The sequence below is a fragment of the Sesamum indicum genome, linkage group LG7 (genome assembly GCF_000512975.1).
Source record: "Sesamum indicum cultivar Zhongzhi No. 13 linkage group LG7, S_indicum_v1.0, whole genome shotgun sequence".
NCBI lineage: Eukaryota > Viridiplantae > Streptophyta > Magnoliopsida > Lamiales > Pedaliaceae > Sesamum > Sesamum indicum.
The window spans coordinates 9,410,710-9,428,581 of NC_026151.1; the positions used below are offsets into that span (position 1 = coordinate 9,410,710).

Below are 17,872 nucleotides of genomic sequence, written 5' to 3' on the forward strand. Positions count from 1 at the left end.
TGAACTGCGATATTATTTCCCATTGTCTGTTGATGTAGTTATTGAATGTTTTTGGCACGCTTTAAGCTTTGTTCCTGTAGCGATCTGGAGTGGAGGTGGTCAGTAGCAAATTTAGGCACCTTTTATGCTACGTAACAATAATAATAATATTTTCATTAATTGTTTGAAAACACAAGTTTTTGCGATATATTGTTTGTTTGTCTGAAATTTCTATTATTTTTCTCTGTATGTTGATATAGTTTTTGATTGTTCTTAGAACACTTTAAGATTTAGTCCTATAGAATCTGCAATGGAGATGTGAGGCCGCAAATTAAGGCACCTTTCACGCTACAGTACCAAGAATAACAATGTTTTCAATAATTTTATGAAAAATAAAAGGGTATTGTCTACATTGTTGTCATCTGAATTTTATGTGAATATTTCTTCTGAAAGATATCTTATGTTAACTAATGTTCGTTTTCTGGTACTTTGTTGAACTACAGGCTAGAGGTTTGAAGAAACACCTTAAGAGGCTCAATGCCCCCAAGCACTGGATGTTGGACAAACTTGGGGGTGCTTTTGTAAGTAATTGTCCTCATTTGGGTTTTACTCTTTATCTCATTTCTAGGTTCTTTAATGGACATTGACACTTAGCAGTTGGCCATGTCCTGTAATAAAGTTCCTCTGTTCACTAGTGTTTTTGTGATATTGCCTGTTACTCAACAACCCCTACATTTATCCAAATGCAGGCCCCCAAACCATCATCTGGACCCCACAAATCCAGGGAGTGCTTGCCTTTGATTCTGATTCTACGAAATAGGCTTAAGTATGCCTTGACTTACCGTGAGGTCATTGCAATTTTGATGCAACGCCATGTCCTTGTTGATGGGAAGGTCAGGACTGATAAGACATATCCTGCTGGTTTCATGGGTAGGCTCTAATCACTCTGCTTCTATATACTTTGGTGATTATCTTATTTTAAGTGGTGTTTTTGTTAGTACATAATTTGTTGGGTCGTAACCTTGTTTAGTAACCTCTACTTGCTAGGACCTAATTTGGAGAAAGTTTCTATTGTTAATATATTAGAAGTCCTTGTGTAGTCTGTAGAGTCTTATTCTGTTTATATACATACAAGTCATTGTTCTATTTAAACCCACTATCAATATGTTTTGTTAGCTGGATGCTATAATGATGGTTGTTCGATTTATCAACTTCTTTTTCCTAACAAATGCCCCTCTTCTTTTGCTAGATGTTGTTTCTATTCCAAAGACCAATGAGAATTTCCGTCTTCTGTATGATACCAAGGGCCGTTTCAGGCTGCACTCTATCCGGGATGAGGAAGCTAAGGTCCGTTTTCCTTTACTCATTTCCTATTTTATTGGGTATTTTCAAGTTTATGCCTTGGGATATATGCTTGTAACAGAGCTGCTTGTCAATGTCCCTTTTTTTCCCAAAGATATTTGCAACCCAGAATTTATTGGGTTAATGTTTGTGGAGCAATTGAGCGTGATTGACCTAGTTTTAGTCATCATTTTCACTTGAGAAATGAATTTACATACTTTTGGGGATAATTTAAATAATCTTAATACACTGAGTAGATAGATGTTATCAGTTCTATCATGCCGACTATTGACGTTTTCTTATTGCTTTGCAGTTTAAGCTGTGCAAAGTCCGTTCAGTTCAGTTTGGCAAGAAAGGTATTCCGTACCTCAATACCTATGATGGAAGGACCATCCGCTATCCAGACCCACTCATCAAGGCAAATGACACTATCAAACTTGACCTGGAGAGCAACAAAATTGTTGATTTCATCAAATTTGATGTTGGGAATGTAGTGATGGTGACTGGTGGTAGAAACAGGGGACGTGTTGGGGTGATCAAGAACCGTGAGAAGCATAAGGGAAGTTTTGAGACTATTCACATCCAGGATGCTACTGGCCATGAGTTTGCTACTCGGTTAGGCAATGTTTTCACAATTGGAAAGGGTACAAAGCCGTGGGTGTCTCTTCCAAAGGGCAAAGGTATCAAGTTGTCCATCATTGAGGAGGCCAGGAAGAGGCTTGCCGCCCAATCTGCAACAGCTTAGTAGATATATTCAAGCTTCCTTGATTGTGTTACAGTAGTATGAGATGCCATCATTGTGCTATTATAGGATCTCTTTCTGGCGAATTTGATGTTGTTCCCAACCTAAGTTTTGACGTTTATATTGTTTTTTCATATTTTGGATAATTTTATTTCGGATATTTGATGACAAATTTAAGACATTTCATATCTCTCTAGCTCAAAAGTTTTGATTATGTGAGGAGCACATGGTGTATGGTTTATTATTACCTCCCGAAATTTGGCCTCTCGAAATCTGGCATTATCAGTTGGTGAATATTGTCATGATTCTCCGGGAGCAATTAATAGTCTCCTATGGTGAGTCTTAAGCAGAACAAGTTATACAATTATATAATCAATTGTTTGTGTGCGCCATTGGTTTTGTTTTCTCCTGTTTCGCTGTTCACCAGTGGAAAAAAATAACTCAAAGAATAGAAAGAAAATAATTATATTTTTGAATAAAAAAGAACTTCTCAAGAAGATAAATAAAAATATTATAGGATATTTATTAATTGATATAGGACAAAATCTAGTTTTAAAAGCATGAAAGATTTTTATATAAAATTACTTAAATTATAAAAACTAATTAATGTAAATTTTGAAAGAAATTGTAAAGATTTTAAAATAAAAAGTAACTTATAAAAAAAAAGTAATTAAGAATTTAACATAAATGATGGACCAAAAAATATAAGAAATTAACGATGAGAAATAATAATTAATACAAGTTAATGTAATTAACTATTATATTTATAGAATTAAGTGTAAGTGGCAAATTAGATCAAAATTGATTTGTCTACCTTATATATGACATATAAAAGAGAGATAAAAATATTGGATGATTTCCATTTTAAATAATATAATACAATTAATTATATTAATAAAATGGAGTACATAATGAAAACAAGTTTTTACAATAAAAATCCAATTTATGTATTGTTGAGGTATCCCTTTGGGGAACAAGCGACTAAGACGTTGAGCTCTTGGGTTTTACTAGGGCTTATTCGATTTCTAGAAAAGATTGGATTTCCCCCCAAAATATTTTGGTGGAATATCAGAGAAATGAATTTCTTGAAGTTGAGTTCTCTCGACAAGCTCCGGAACACTAGAAATTTGGTTGCTGCTCGATCTGCGATCAGCTGCCGCGCAATCTCCACGGCTCCTCCGCCTCTGCTTAATCGATCGTCGGCCCACGTTGCTCCACGTCAGCTCCCTCGCCCGTTCTCCGCCGCTGTCCGGCACATCCGCTACTCCCGGGACCCTAGCTCCAGGTGCTATAGATGACATTTTAGGAATTCATTTTTGGGTTTCTGTTTGTAAGTATGCTTTTGTGTGTTTGCTTGTTTTGCTGCGATGATTGGTTTATGATTGTCTTTGGCTTATTTTTATTATTATTTTTTTCTTGTTGTTGATCCGTGAATGGGTAATTGGAATAACTTATGACGTTGTCACATTCTGCTCTGAGGTTACGATGTTGCTTGTTTTAACCCGCTTTGAACAATTTCTTTGAATTTCTTTGCCTGTTTCTTTGAATCAGTAATTTACCAGAAGTGAGCTAAAAAATAAAAGTATTTGTAGCAGCGCAATATGACGTAAAAATAAGTATGAGGTGACATCAAGGAAGTGCATTGGTAAACTGAAATTTATATGAGTCATAACAAAATTTCTATAAGAGTAATTTATCTTGCAGAACGTTTTGCTTTTAATAATTAACAAATGGCATGTAATGATGTGATTTTTGGGTGAAGGTATGAGATTCCACCGCCAACAAATTGGGGAATTCGGATTGTGCCTGAGAAGAAGGCGTATGTTATTGAGCGATTTGGAAAGTATGTGAAGACATTGACTCCTGGGATACATGTATTAATTCCGCTTGTTGATAGAATTGCTTACGTGCATTCCCTAAAAGAAGAGGCTATTCCCATTCCTGACCAGTCTGCTATTACCAAGGATAATGTCAGCATTCAAATTGATGGAGTCCTCTATGTTAAGGCATGCATTTTAACTTTCACATTCAGTTCTCTGGTGTGCATTGACATCTAAATGAATTTTGCCATCAATGAACTTCTAAAATTGACTTCGATATTGATTTTCTTGTGGTTTGAAGATAGTAGACCCGAAGTTGGCGTCTTATGGAGTCGAGAATCCGCTGTATGCTGTAATCCAGCTTGCACAAACAACCATGCGAAGTGAGCTTGGTAAGATCACCTTAGACAAGACTTTTGAGGAAAGGGACACGCTCAATGAAAATATAGTGGTGAGTATTTGATGCTTGGTTAACTAGAATGTTTGTGGTTATTGCTTACACAGTTTTTCCCGTTGCTTTTCTAAACTCGAATCTTGCTCTATTGTACTCAGCTAGACAATCGTGTTGGCATGCTTCTTCTTGCAAAAGCTAAAGTTTGTTTGTGTAAACTAAGAAATTAAAGGACATATAAAATTTATGTATCCAGAACTCCCTAAGGAAAGGATTCTATGTCTGTCTTTAAGTTTTTAAAAAAATAAAGCTGTCCTGCTGACAAAAAATGTGCCAAAAAGGTGAAATCTCTATGCAGGTCCTTGATATCTGTGCTATTTGCCAAAGGTCATGCTACAGAATAATAAAGAGTGTGTGTAAATGTTAGAGGTAGTTATAATTCATATGATCAGCATTTGCCTGTCTTTTGTGCTAGAGTTTCTCTCAGTTGAGCATGAGAATCTAATGTTCTGATTGCTTAGTATCTAAATGGAGACCTAAGAAGCAGAGGATTCCAATTTTGTGTTCCAAATGGTGGCTCTAACTGAGTTGTTTTTGAAACAGTAGCCAATTGTTTATAATTAAGTTATCTGTGATGTGTGTTGTTTTGCCCAGAAACTTTTGAATCACTTGTTCTTCAGCTAGCCTCTGACCTTTCAACATACTTTGTTTTGACTGCTTTAGATATGCATTTGGTGCAGATTGCCATCAATGAAGCTGCAAAAGATTGGGGCTTGAAATGCCTTCGTTATGAAATAAGTGGGTGTATTGTATTTTAAAGAAAATTTTCTCATTTCTTATTTTGCGCATCTTATTGACATGTGGTACTCCCTTTACCAAATTCAGGGGATATATCTCCTCCACGTGGGGTGAGGGCAGCAATGGAGATGCAAGCTGAAGCAGAGCGCAAAAGAAGAGCTCAAGTTTTAGAATCTGAAGGTACTGGGTTTGATTTCCCGCTCTTTGGAATGGTTAGTTTGCATTTGGCGCTGTGATAGAAAGGTATATCTGCCACCACAGATAAAATTGGTTTCAGCCTAAAGCATTTTGATTTGAAGAATGCATATGAAACTTATAGGATGACGACAATGTTCAGTGCAACATTAGGCAACCTTTTTCTGGCACATTATACTTACATCACGTTTTCATAGCTGTTAGGTTCTAAAAATATCATGACGTGATATTCAGAGGCAATTCCAAGCACTTCACAGAAAACTTAGCTAATGAGGGTTGGCAGTACAACAATAAGATATTTATTTTCTTGTAATCATGCCCTGCCATTTAAGGAAATGCCTTATAGTTGTATCTACTGAGAATAAATTAATGATTTTCAGTTTATGTGATGAAAAAGTGAAATTAATATCCCCCCTAAGGCTGGTTAGAATAAGTATAATGCTTATTGTTGCCTGATTTTGTGATGTGTATTTGACGAATTCCAGTACAATGTATTATTCTTTTCATTCATCAAATCAATGTGCTACTCTTATGCAGGAGAAAGGCAGGCAAATATTAATATTGCAGATGGGAAAAAGAATGCAGTAATCCTTGCATCAGAGGCTGCCAAGCTAGACCAGGTTAACAGAGCTCAAGGTTGGTTATCATGTTTGCAATTGGCTATGTAGAGCTTTCTTAACTGTTAGAAGTTCCAGATCATTGTTAGCAGCCTCAAACGAGGAAATGGTTTTTAACCTTTCAATTAAAACATCAAACATGGGCAGTAATGTTCATCTAATAGTGGTCCTGTTGTCAGTAAATGTGGCAATCATTCTGACTAGCGTCTGGAGAATGTTATTAGATGGCTATGGGAATTATAGATGTCCTTTTACTTCCAGTTCTTTTTTTTAGACATCAACTATTTATAAAGTCTTTTCTGTTGGAATTTTTGCTATAATAGGAGAAGCAGAAGCTATTCTTGCTAGAGCACAAGCAACTGCAGAAGGAATTGCTCTTGTATCGCAGTCCCTCAAAGAAAATGGGGGTGTGGAGGTGAGCTTCAACTCTTTTATTGACCTATGTAACCAGACATCTGAAAAACCCTTCTTGTAGCACTTAAGTGGCTATTAAGCATCTTTCGTCAAATTTCTTCTATTTCTACGTTCTAATATACCATCCTCCCAATTTATACTCCCACGAATTACAAGGAAAGAAAAGCAAAGTATTGACTTTGTTACCCTCACCTACATTTGATCATCAGTGGTAAGTATGGGAAAATGAGGGAGACTACTGCTTATTTTAGATGATACATATCACTTTGGATTCCAGGAATCTATTCATTATATAGCTATATTCGATACGTATTGATGATCATGATTTGTTTGATTTGCAGGCTGCTAGTTTAAGAGTTGCTGAGCAGTATATTCATGCCTTCAGCAAGATTGCAAAAGAGGTAATGCACAGATCAAGCTCAGTGCCATGTTATAATCATTGTTGTGAGACAATAAATTCCAATAAAACTTATTCTTTCCGTGCTTTTCATTTGTTCCATTCCTTAGGGAACAACGGTGTTGCTCCCATCAAGTGCTTCCAATCCTGCCAATATGATGGCTGAAGCCTTAGCAATATACAAGAACTTGATTGGCAAAGATTCTGGTGATCGGCTTCTTGAGATCCCCCAAGCTGGATTGAAGGACCACATTAAAAATGATTCTTCTTCAGCATCTGACGAGGACAGCTCCCAAACCGCTGATCGAGATCATTCTCAACTTGGAGAACCCGTTTTCTCACTGCAAAGCCAAAGGAAGGATGAGCATTGATAATAAGGATTACAGGCAATCCCATGCCCATTGCAGAAAAGGTCGTTCTCCGTTTCTTATTACCAGGAAGTTTTATTGCCGAACTGTCTGTTTCGTAGAGATTACAAGAATTAACTGCTCCAAGGTAGAAAGTAACCAATTCTTTCACCACATTGTTTCCTGTATTGGATTTGTCAAAGCTCATGAACTCTTTGAGGTTAAGAGACAGAGGCAGTAGAAATTTACGCAAAAAAAAACTAACTTCAATACTGCTGCAAAAACATTGTTGTTACACACCTGGATGAATGTGCATAGACACAAAGGTAACTTTTATTTTCTTATATTTGGACAGTTGTAGACATTCATTTTAGTTGCATCTTTTCAGATGGGATCTGAAGCTTTTCATTTTAATTGCAATTTGTCTGTGAGAACAGTTATTATTATATGGTTCTTCTATTTTCTTTGTGAAGAGCAACAGTTACATGTATGGTCATGGAACAGACTGGGACAAAAGTTGGCTTTGTCAGTTTTGTTTTGTTGTCCGGGTGTTGTAAGGCTGGGCGTGGTGGGCTGAGTTCTGGTCTAGATTCTCTGCCGGCGGCCCAGATGCTTTTATTACGCCTAATAAAGGTCAAGCACAAAAATTCTTCATAGTCAATGTGAATCAACTGTCCGACAGCCGGCCAGGCATATCTGGCGAAATAATTACCGCCACTCGGATCAATATGTGTGTGTATAGTTTTACATTTTTGTTAATAATATAAATAAAATAAATAACTACAGTAGTTGATTGTAACTGTGCACTAATATAATACCATTGATATAAAATTTAACGGTAATTATGATGGATTCTATTAAAATTCGTCATGACTATAAATACTCTCTCATTATTTGAAAATTTTGTAAATATTCTTTTGAAAATTAAGCAATTGTATATCAAATATTTTTTATGATAGGTTGTTATGATGGAATACTTGTTAGACAAATATTAATTTTATAATGTATTTGTAATTTTTTAAACAACAAATTTTAATAAAATTTGATATAATTTACTCAAAACCTGAATGCATAGATATTTTGTGTAAAAATATGTTTTTAGAATATTTCGATTAATGTATATTAATTTGTCAACTATAGTTGGTTACTCTAATCCGTCCCACTTGATAAATTGTACATATTTATTTATATTCAATTAACTAAACATACAGCAAAACTAAGTTAATAAATAAATAATTGAATATATTAAACATAATAATGAAAATATCGAAACCTAAATTCTTTAACAAAATAGAGCCACAGAAAAAATCATAAACAAGTCTACTGTGTTATTGCATTTAATGGAACGACCAGGTAAGTGACAGACAGCATTACCTTTCAATTTCTCTTTGTAACTTGCTTTTAACGATTCATGCGGGTGGGTCTGTGTTTTTTTGTTTTAGGTTTCCCGGTAAGCTGCTAATACTAACAAAGGATCTTTCACTTTCCATGAAAGACGCCTTTTCAGGCTGGCATTTGTAACAAGAATTCTTCACTCTTATTATGCTGAGAAAACGAGACGTCTTTTGTTATTTTCTTATATCACACAATTAATACATGCAACAACATCATCTAATATAAAGCTCATCGTTGTTATTTTCTTTTTTCGTGTAATTTAATTATAATTGCATTGTGAATTTCGACCAAATATGCTATTCATAAACTATGATACTAAAAGTACAACACATTCAATTGTGTGAAACAAAAAGTAGAATTTTTCCAATCAACTCTTGTAAATCAATAATTACTGACAAAGTAAAACAATGCTCATGTATTGAGGGGTTTGACCAATAATTTATGGTTACGAGACCTTAATTTCGGCTACTATTGGTGATTTACTGACTTAATCGTTGATAATTGATATATTGATTATTATAGTTGTTAATAACTAGAAGTTATGAATAATTTGCTGAAAGAATCATCAACTAAATTAATTAATCAAATGGTTGAAGGTTTTATTCTAAAAGTAATCTTGATCAATTAAAACACAAATGGTAAAAAAAAGAAACCAACATCAAAGTGGGGAGAATGAATATTCAAGATTGTCACATAGAAACCACAATCATGTTTTTGTAGTTTTGTGCTTGTTTGATAGTTCTATTACAAGATTAAGATTCAATGGAATCCCCAATGGGAGACTCTCCCAACTCATCCAGTTGTCATTAGATGCGCAGTTTCTTACGTCAATCCGAACTCTGCAGTCCCTCTCCTCTACTTTTAAATTCCTCTTCAACCCGCACATCTCTTCCCACTCAACATTCTCTGCCTGAATCTCTCCGTTGCTCAATAATTCCCCTCTTCCAATCCAAATCCCAAATGGGTTTAGAACTTGATGAAGAAACCGGAAAAGGGTCGCCGGAAATTGCGGGGAAAACACCCTTTCTCCGCTACAATTCGCCCTTGGTTCAGGTTGCTTTGATCGGGTTGGTCTGCTTCTGCTGCCCCGGAATGTTTAACGCTCTCTCCGGCATGGGGGGCGGCGGCCAGGTCGACCCCACCGCCGCCAACAATGCTAACACCGCCCTCTACACCACCTTCTCGGTGTTTGGTATTCTCGGCGGAGGAATCTACAACATCCTCGGCCCGCAGCTGACCCTGGTCACCGGATGTTCGACTTATGTACTCTATGCCGGCTCGTTTCTGTACTACAACCATTACCACCACCAGGCGTTCGCCATCGTCGCCGGCGCGTTCCTCGGAATCGGCGCCGGCCTCTTGTGGGCGTCTCAGGGAGCGATTATGACATCTTATCCACCACATGATAGAAAGGGTGTCTACATTTCCTTGTTTTGGAGTATCTTTAACATGGGTGGTGTTATTGGTGGTTTGATTCCTTTTGTACTGAATTTCCATAGGACTGATGCAGTTTCTGTCAATGATGGCACATACATTGGTTTCATGGTCTTTATGTCTATTGGAACTCTTCTTTCACTCTCAATTTTGCACCCGAGTCGCGTCGTGCGCGATGACGGCTCCCGGTGCACGAAAATTAAGTACTCTAGTATGAGGGTCGAAGCCAGAGAGATTCTCAAGTTGTTTCGTGATTGGAGGATGTTGCTGATGGTGCCTGCTTCTTGGGGCAGCAACTTTTTCTATAGTTACCAGTTTAATAATGTTAATGGCTTGCTTTTCAACGTTAGGACAAGAGGATTAAACAATATATTCTATTGGGCTGCACAGATGATTGGTTCTGTGGTTATTGGTTATATCATGGATTTCAGTTTTAAGAGTAGGAGGGTTAGGGGATTGCTTGGTGTTGGGGTTGTGGCCATTTTTGGGACTGCTATTTGGGGAGGAGGGCTGGCGAACCAGCTAAGTTACACACGTGATGATTTGCCGTCAAGGAGGCTGGATTTTAAGGATGGTTCTGATTTTGCAGGACCCTTTGTGTTATACTTCAGTTATGGATTGCTCGATGCGATGTTTCAAAGTATGGTGTATTGGGTCATTGGAGCATTAGCTGATGACTCTGAGATACTAAGCAGGTAGTCCAGTGAGGTTATTGTTTATACCAACTATAAGCTCTAAAATATGTCGTTCTTGAAATTGGTTCATAATTGTTGAATCTGTATGTTTTAGGTACAGCGGATTCTATAAGGGAGTGCAGAGTGCAGGTGCTGCAATTGCTTGGCAACTCGACACGCAAAAAGTGTCGCTCTTGAGCGAATTGATAACAAACTGGGCGCTTATGACAGTAAGTTTTCCTTTATTGGTTCTGCTGATCTTACGGGCTGTCAAAGATGATGACGAAGTAGAAGGAAAATCTAAAGAGGGCGGGGTGATTCCTGGCATCCACTGAAAACACTTTTGTGTGTTTTTCGAGTTAGCTTGTACTCTTCGTGTGAAAATAATTTGAAGAAAGTTGCATATTTGTGAAGCTGTAAATGTAGTTTACTCATGAATCATAGTTTATGAATAGATGCTATGTACCACTCGATTGAAATGTTCCATGTGAAACATTGCGATCAAATGTTTATCGACTTTGTTTTCAAATGAGCAACTTTTATGATTCACATGTTACTGCTTTCTCTTGTATCATCTGCATTCCCAAGAATCCACTTCTCTTGTGTTCAGTACCTAGAACAACGATCTTTACAACTTAAAAGCCTTGATAGCTTCACACTTTGTGAAGCTGAGCTGCTTGAAACGCGACAGACAATGTTTAAAAATATAACATAATGAGTTTCTGATATGATCTAAGAACCGTCTCATGCTAACACAGCAACTGTCTATGTCTTGTTCACCTCGTGGCAACATGGATAAGTTCAAGAAGCTACTGAACAAATGGCCGGCATGGGAGAATGACATCTAGTAGAGCCATCTATAGAAAGTTAAACAAGCCACTTTCACATTCCAATCGCCCTTGCTGCTGCTCTTTTGATATATTGTACTTTTATCATGACTTCGTTTGGAGGTAGGCGCAAGAGAATCTCTTAGGAGATAAGAAATATATATACGTGTAAACATATATATATATATATATCTAAAGTTCAAGAAGGTCTATGTGATATATTATGCAATTTGATCCAATGTGATATATTATGCAATTTGATCCATGTAAGCATCAACTATCTTTTTCCACTGTACTCAACATCGTGCAGGTAACTTGGCTTTGGCACCGTATAGAATAAAGGCTGACAATATACTTAAGACGAACTAGCTTCGTCGAGGAAGCTGACCTTCTGTTGCTTTGACCTGAAGTGGTCAGCATCCAGCTAAAGTTGGTCAGAAATGTTTGCCAGAATTTCCTTCATTTATGTTGATAAGTTGAGATCTCTTGCATAATTTTGCTTTCTGTTACCTTAGCTTCAGGACTTTTAATGGAGCAGAATAACGGGAAGAACTGCTCATGGAAATAGAGCGGTCTCTGATCTTAGTGGAATTTGTTCTATATGACTCTCAGGTATGCCTCTCTTTTACCAAAAATGTATAGCACTTGCGCAGAAAAACAGTTGACGGTAGCAACCATTAATCTTAAAGAAATGTTTTCAATAATTAGTACAAAGCGATGATCATTCGTCTATTGTACAGAATTTAGTCCCTTGGGCCGCAACGTACAAATAAACATATAAAAGCACTCCATATGATGCCTAACAATGACGAATGCAATAAAAACTAAACCTAACACATTATTTTACTTTAACTACTGATGCGTTTAGCTTTCATTCGTGCTGCTGGTTTCTAGGTGGTGGCAACCGTTCCCGCTGCCTCCTTTGGTGGCTCGTTCACCTCTTTTTTCTCCTCCTTTTGTGGTTCCTTGGCCTCCACAGCCTCAGCCTTCACTTCTACTGGCTTGGTCTCAACAGGAACAGCAACTGGAATAGCTTCCTCAGCTACGGGTTTCGCTTCCATTTTCATCACTTCCTCGTTCTTGGGGGCCTCGGGGGCTGGTGCAGATACATCTACCAACAGTCCTTCCTTAGCCTCACCTCCATCTTTCTTCTCCTGAAACAACACTGAAAACCTCAAAACGCATGCATTTCTCAAAACCATCACAAGTGTGTTAGAGATTTCTTGCTTACTTGCACCACGGTTTCTGCCTCAGACTTGTCAGCGGCAGGGTGCCTCTGCAGCCGGAGCACCTGCAGGTGCTTCAACGGGGGCCGGAGCCCTTTTGGTATCCAAGTCTTTGGGTTTGCTCGCGCAGCCTCCCATGATTACCTCGCACAGTCCTGGGATGATCAAGCCTAGCGAGCAGCGAGATTGGACGATACAAGAAATGTTCGCTCCGGTTTTCGCCTAAAACATATACTCCCCCCCTTTTTTTTTGTTTTTTTCTTGTGTTTTCTGAAATTGAGAAAGAAGAATAAGGGTTATATAGAGGTGGGGAGATGATGATGGTGATATTGAAAACATGCACGCCTGTTTGTTTGTGCTGACTGCTGATCCTTTCTTCAATCATTGGTACAGCTTATTTTCAGTTGTCATATTCTTTGGAAAGTGGGAGGCCTTGTTTGTAAGGTCGTTATGACCGTTGGAAGACATTGATTTGACCGTGGCTACTGTACAGGTTTCTATCATTACCACAAATAGGAATACATCAAACGTATGAAAATACGACATTTGAATGTTGAAACAGGCTCTCTCAATGACTCTTAACTATTTGCTCCATTTACTTCCAAATACGTATACATTCCACTGTAGATTTTGGACGTCGATGTTCGCAATACATACGCAATTATCATTTAATTCTTGAAAACATTTTTAGGGTAAATTAAGTAGATATCTTTTGAAGTTATATCTAATTATACGAACACTCCATGCACTTTATAAAAATTACAAGTACACCTCTTATTTAGGGGCAAAATTTTACCCGAGTTAGTTACTTTAACACTCCTCCTGAGAGTGTATTGCAAATTTACGAAAAATATAGAATATTTGTGTAAGTTAGATATAATCTTGCCAGCTATATTTTCACGACTATTATTATTGGACTGTTGGGTATTTAATGTGTGGGCTTCATAGGAAGTCCGCTAAACTCTGGATTCGGGCTCCAGGTAGACCACGTTAAAGACATGAAACCAAACATAGGGCAAGATTTCAACTCGTGAAACATGGATTTATCCAAACAAACGTGGTGGATTTTACTGCTATATATTTGAAATTCTTAACTCCAATTACATTAATTCAAACACAACATTAGATTATTTGGTTATCATATTCTATTTATTTTAAGAAAAAAAATTCTAATATTTATAGGATTTCGCAGAATATAGATTGATAATTGAGTACATATATTTGATCTAAATATAGTTTTAAACATATGTAATTGGGGGACCGTATGTCAACGTTCAAGTTTTATTTATAAATGAAGTGTCGACAGAGGTAAAACCTGTATTTCAAGTGTCAATGCAATTTGACCCGTTTTTTAATAATCACTTTTTAAATTAAATTCCATCAAAATCATATTTCGATAAAACATATCAAATTCTAACTTTCAGCTTCATTGAAATTATTTTTATTAATTACTAATTGCGTCTTTTAAATAATTCCTTTATTAACTTTAAGAATATGGTATGTTTTGGAATTTACCTGCAATTTCTACAATTATGAATATGTAGTCCAGACTTTTCTAAATAAATGATCTCCTCATTAATTTTGCAATCGTCGACCCAAATTAGACCCAATATTTTATACTTTTGTAGTTTATCTGCATGTTTTAATTTAATTTTCTCAATTAAAAAACATGGGATATAAATGAAAAAAAGGCATTATTTATCATCACATAATTTACAGGGAATTTTTATATATTTAGTATATATATATATATATATAATTGGAAATTATTAAGAGTGTGTGCCTCTATTTTAAGCTACCAGGTTGGTGGCCAGCAAAAGACAGTGTGTAAAGCTGGTTGATCACCTATCACAACATCACCCACCTAATACTAACCATAACACATAAATAACTAGTTCAACTATACAATTTTTTTTTTAAAATAAAGACGATCTACTATTATTAATTAAAATAAATTAATTATAATTATTTTTATTGAATTATAATAATTATATTTTAATCAATAATATTAAATAAATTAAATTTAACCAACACATGCTGTTACAATAGAATTAACTATACATACTTAATTATCAAAACACATTCACAGTTAGGTATATAATTTAAAATTTTTATTATTTTTCAATTATATACAATAGAAAAATGAATTAAATAAATAACTGTTAAAATTGATAATTTCTTTAAAAAAACAATTATTCAATTAAATATGCATGATAAAAAAATTTAAGGAAAATTGTGCTCTGTTTAAAATTAAATAGGAATAGCTACATTTGTACCTAATCATCCTGTATTTTACAAAATTATAGAAATTATCTATTGTAGTCAAAAACAGTTGTAATTTGTACGATAATTTTGATATTTTAAGAGGTGTATGTGTAATTTTTTAAAAATTAAAGGTGTTTGTGTAATTTTTTAAAAAATATAAATAAATGAGCGAAGGAATGCAAATATAATTATTCCAAATAATTTTTTACTAAATGAGCGAAGGAATGCAAAAATTATTATTCCAAATAAGTTTTTACCCAATAAATTAGTATTTACAATTTTTAGACACTATAATTATGACAGTTTTTATATTCAATCCAATAAATAAATATTTTTTTATTCTGCTTAATTTAAATATTTATTTACATAATTATATATCATAATATTTTTTAACATAATTATGTGCATAAAATAAAGGTAATTAATATTCTTTAAGTGTACAATAATTAATCATTTTTATTTTATATATTTATTTATAAATATAATATAAAATATATTATTATAAACAAGAAAGGAATGAGTCGAGAGAATTTCTAGAACGCATCCTCCAAAGCGTGAAATTCCCTTCTTTTCCAAAAACCCCAAAGCAATTTCCACGAAGAAAAAGCCCTAGAACTCTGAATCTGTCGCCTCACGTCCAATTTTCCCAAACCCACAAACTCATTCATTCCTCATTTGGGGAAAAGATTTTGAATTGTTGAGGTAAGAAATCCCTAGAGGCGACTTTCAGGTTCATCATCTTGAAGGTTGCTGAAATGTGCTTGTTCTCCGGCAAGCTGTCCTCAATTTTCATCCTTACCGTTCTCTTCAGCACCCTTCTCCCACCGGCTGTCCGATCCGACCCTAATTTCCTCGAACTGCCTTCCGATCAACAAGAAAATGGGCTCTGCCCGTTGAATACCGGGCCGAGCACATGCCCCGTGAAATGTTTCCGTCCCGACCCGGTTTGCGGGGTGGATGGTGTAACCTACTGGTGTGGCTGCGCCGAGGCTCATTGCGCGGGGACGCGCGTCAAAAAATTCGGGTTTTGTGAAGTGGGCAATGGCGGGTCGGGCCCTGCTGGCCAGGCTCTTTTGTTGGTTCACATAATTTGGCTAATCTTGCTTGGGGTATTTGTATTGTTTGGTCTTCTTTGATGGGAAGACTTTTTCTTTTAATTCTTTAATGTTCTCGGCAGCTGGTGAATATATTTGAGGTTACAATTTGATTCTGATTTTTCGGCTAAACTTTTGTGTTCTACTTTCTGGATTGTGTTTTTATGTAATTGGGGGGGATGATTAGCTGTTTGATGTTATAATGAAGGATGATTCAGATTCTTTTCTGTATAAATAATCCTTTGGTTGGTAGATACTTATATCTGTGTGCTAATTTCATTCGTTCAAGGTGGTCTCTAAGTTCTATTTCCCAACTTCAAGCATTTGTGATTAGGGAATTATGAAGAATCTTGATTCTTTCATGGAAACAAGAATGAAATTGCTTCTCTATTTTGATAGGTAACTAGGCTTTATCATGTTAATCTTTTGAAAGAAGTGCCCGTTTTATGGAAGCACAGATGTCCTGACAGTCCAGCAATGTTTATGGTGCAGTATTGATTAGCTGTTAGAATTACATATACCTGGAGGGGAGAGGATGTGTTCGTTTTGTGGATAGAAATAATTAATGCTTTGCTTGTGTTGATTAGGTTTATCGTGTCGATCTTGGAAAGTCTTCTCCAATTTACGAGGATAGGGTTCGGTTGAGGTCTGTTGTGTTCAGATTAGCTATCTTTAGTGATCCTCTCTCGAGAAAATGTTCACAACTCATCAGTTAGAGAAAGCATTACCTTGCCTGTACGAGTTTGAACGCAACTCTTATTCCAGCCCGTGTCCTGATTGATGACCCGATAAGAGGAAAATGAATCATGCAAAAGTTCTAGATTTTGAGGAACCGTGATCAAAATAGAGTTACCTTGTTTCACAAATTATAGCTGCTGGTTGTTCATCATGCTTCCCTATTTCTGGTTTGTCGATCTCTTACTTAAACCCCTTTATTTGATTCTATTCTTGTTAAAAAAAACTCTTTCTAGCTGAGGAAGTCTGGAAAATTAACGTATGACCAGCCCATTTCAGTGCTGTGTTTCTGTTCTGTGGTTGATTTCCTTCTCTCCACAAAGGCTCATATTTGGGGCGATATGGAGTTCTTTTATGGTCTTAATCAGGTACCAGATGGATGACCTGAGGTTGAGCCTGAAACTGTGAGATGTAAGCTTTTAAGCAAAATTTTATTTTTGGTCCTATAAGTATAGGGATGTTACACTTCTCCCTTTTTTTCTATTTTTAGTCCTCAACTATTAAGTTCTTAACATAATCATTTCCTGGAGCTATAGCATTAATAATTTTAGGCCAGCAATTGCATGTATATTTAATTTTAGTCTGGAACCTTGCTGGCGATTGACAATTCTCGTGAAATCATGCCTGAATAGCATGTGCATTATTCCAGCAAGAAGAGTAGATGTTTTTATACATCTAATTGTAGGACTACATAGTTACATGACTAAGGGAGTGTTTTTGACGCCTTAGAAAAATATTTTTGAGGCGTGTGATATGCCAATTTTTACTGCTAAATTGCTACCAATAACCCTTTTTAGCTAAATTGCTTTGGTTTTTTAAATAATTCAACTTGTTTTAAAATTATTTCACCCTCATTATAATAATTTTAATTCGATTTTATTTTTTTAATTTATTTTTGAAATTGCTCATCGAATTTTTAAATAATTTATAATTTCATATTTTGGCAATTGAGCAAGTTTAGTTATTGTGTATGAATAAACAATTATATTACTTAATTAGAGCATTTTTTAATTAAACATTTCAATTAGTATTCCATATCTTAATTATATAAGTGAAAATATTTGAAAAAAATTAAATATCATATATACTAATTGAAATAAAATTCATTATTTTTTTGAAGAAATAATTATTACAAAAGATAAGTGTAAATATTAAGCAAAAATAGTATATATTTTTTTTAA

The 17,872-nt window shown here is 35.6% G+C and overlaps 3 protein-coding genes and 2 long non-coding RNA genes across 5 annotated transcripts in view; 4 read left to right on the forward strand and 1 right to left on the reverse strand.

Annotated features, from left to right (window-relative positions):
- The window catches only part of LOC105166798 (40S ribosomal protein S4), a 2,638-nt gene extending 380 nt beyond the window's left edge, over positions 1–2,258 (forward strand). Inside the window, exons 2-5 of the mRNA XM_011086284.2 lie at positions 483–560; positions 729–909; positions 1,229–1,326; positions 1,634–2,258. Of these exons, the coding sequence (XP_011084586.1) occupies positions 483–560; positions 729–909; positions 1,229–1,326; positions 1,634–2,065 (789 nt within the window). The 3' untranslated portion in view covers positions 2,066–2,258. The remainder of the gene's footprint in view (positions 1–482; positions 561–728; positions 910–1,228; positions 1,327–1,633) is intronic.
- Positions 3,008–7,487, forward strand: LOC105166799 (stomatin-like protein 2, mitochondrial). Its single transcript, XM_011086285.2, has 9 exons — positions 3,008–3,347; positions 3,825–4,068; positions 4,184–4,333; positions 5,014–5,071; positions 5,159–5,251; positions 5,804–5,902; positions 6,207–6,298; positions 6,639–6,698; positions 6,805–7,487. Exons 1-9 carry the CDS (start codon positions 3,139–3,141, stop codon positions 7,063–7,065), a joined length of 1,266 nt encoding a protein of 421 aa, XP_011084587.1. The 5' UTR covers positions 3,008–3,138; the 3' UTR covers positions 7,066–7,487.
- On the forward strand, positions 9,128–11,100 carry LOC105166800 (UNC93-like protein 1). The gene is made up of 2 exons (XM_011086286.2): positions 9,128–10,565; positions 10,660–11,100. The coding sequence occupies exons 1-2, from the start codon at positions 9,247–9,249 to the stop codon at positions 10,877–10,879; spliced, it is 1,539 nt and encodes a 512-aa protein (XP_011084588.1). The 5' UTR covers positions 9,128–9,246; the 3' UTR covers positions 10,880–11,100.
- LOC110012332 lies at positions 11,631–12,216 on the forward strand. Its single transcript, XR_002287463.1, has 2 exons — positions 11,631–11,804; positions 11,887–12,216. It is a non-coding gene; the product is annotated as an uncharacterized LOC110012332 (long non-coding RNA).
- LOC105166801 lies at positions 12,033–13,110 on the reverse strand. The gene is made up of 2 exons (XR_002287462.1): positions 12,603–13,110; positions 12,033–12,525 (listed from the first exon to the last, which is right to left on the reverse strand). It is a non-coding gene; the product is annotated as an uncharacterized LOC105166801 (long non-coding RNA).

Coding starts and splice junctions, on each gene's coding strand:
- LOC105166799 (XM_011086285.2), top strand. CDS start 3,139: ATGAATTTCTTGAAGTTGAGTTCTCTCGACAAGCTCCGGAACACTAGA. Junction 3,348..3,824: donor TCCCGGGACCCTAGCTCCAG/GTGCTATAGATG, acceptor TTTTGGGTGAAG/GTATGAGATTCCACCGCCAA. Junction 6,299..6,638: donor AAGAAAATGGGGGTGTGGAG/GTGAGCTTCAAC, acceptor TTTGATTTGCAG/GCTGCTAGTTTAAGAGTTGC.
- LOC105166800 (XM_011086286.2), top strand. CDS start 9,247: ATGCGCAGTTTCTTACGTCAATCCGAACTCTGCAGTCCCTCTCCTCTA. Junction 10,566..10,659: donor GACTCTGAGATACTAAGCAG/GTAGTCCAGTGA, acceptor TGTATGTTTTAG/GTACAGCGGATTCTATAAGG.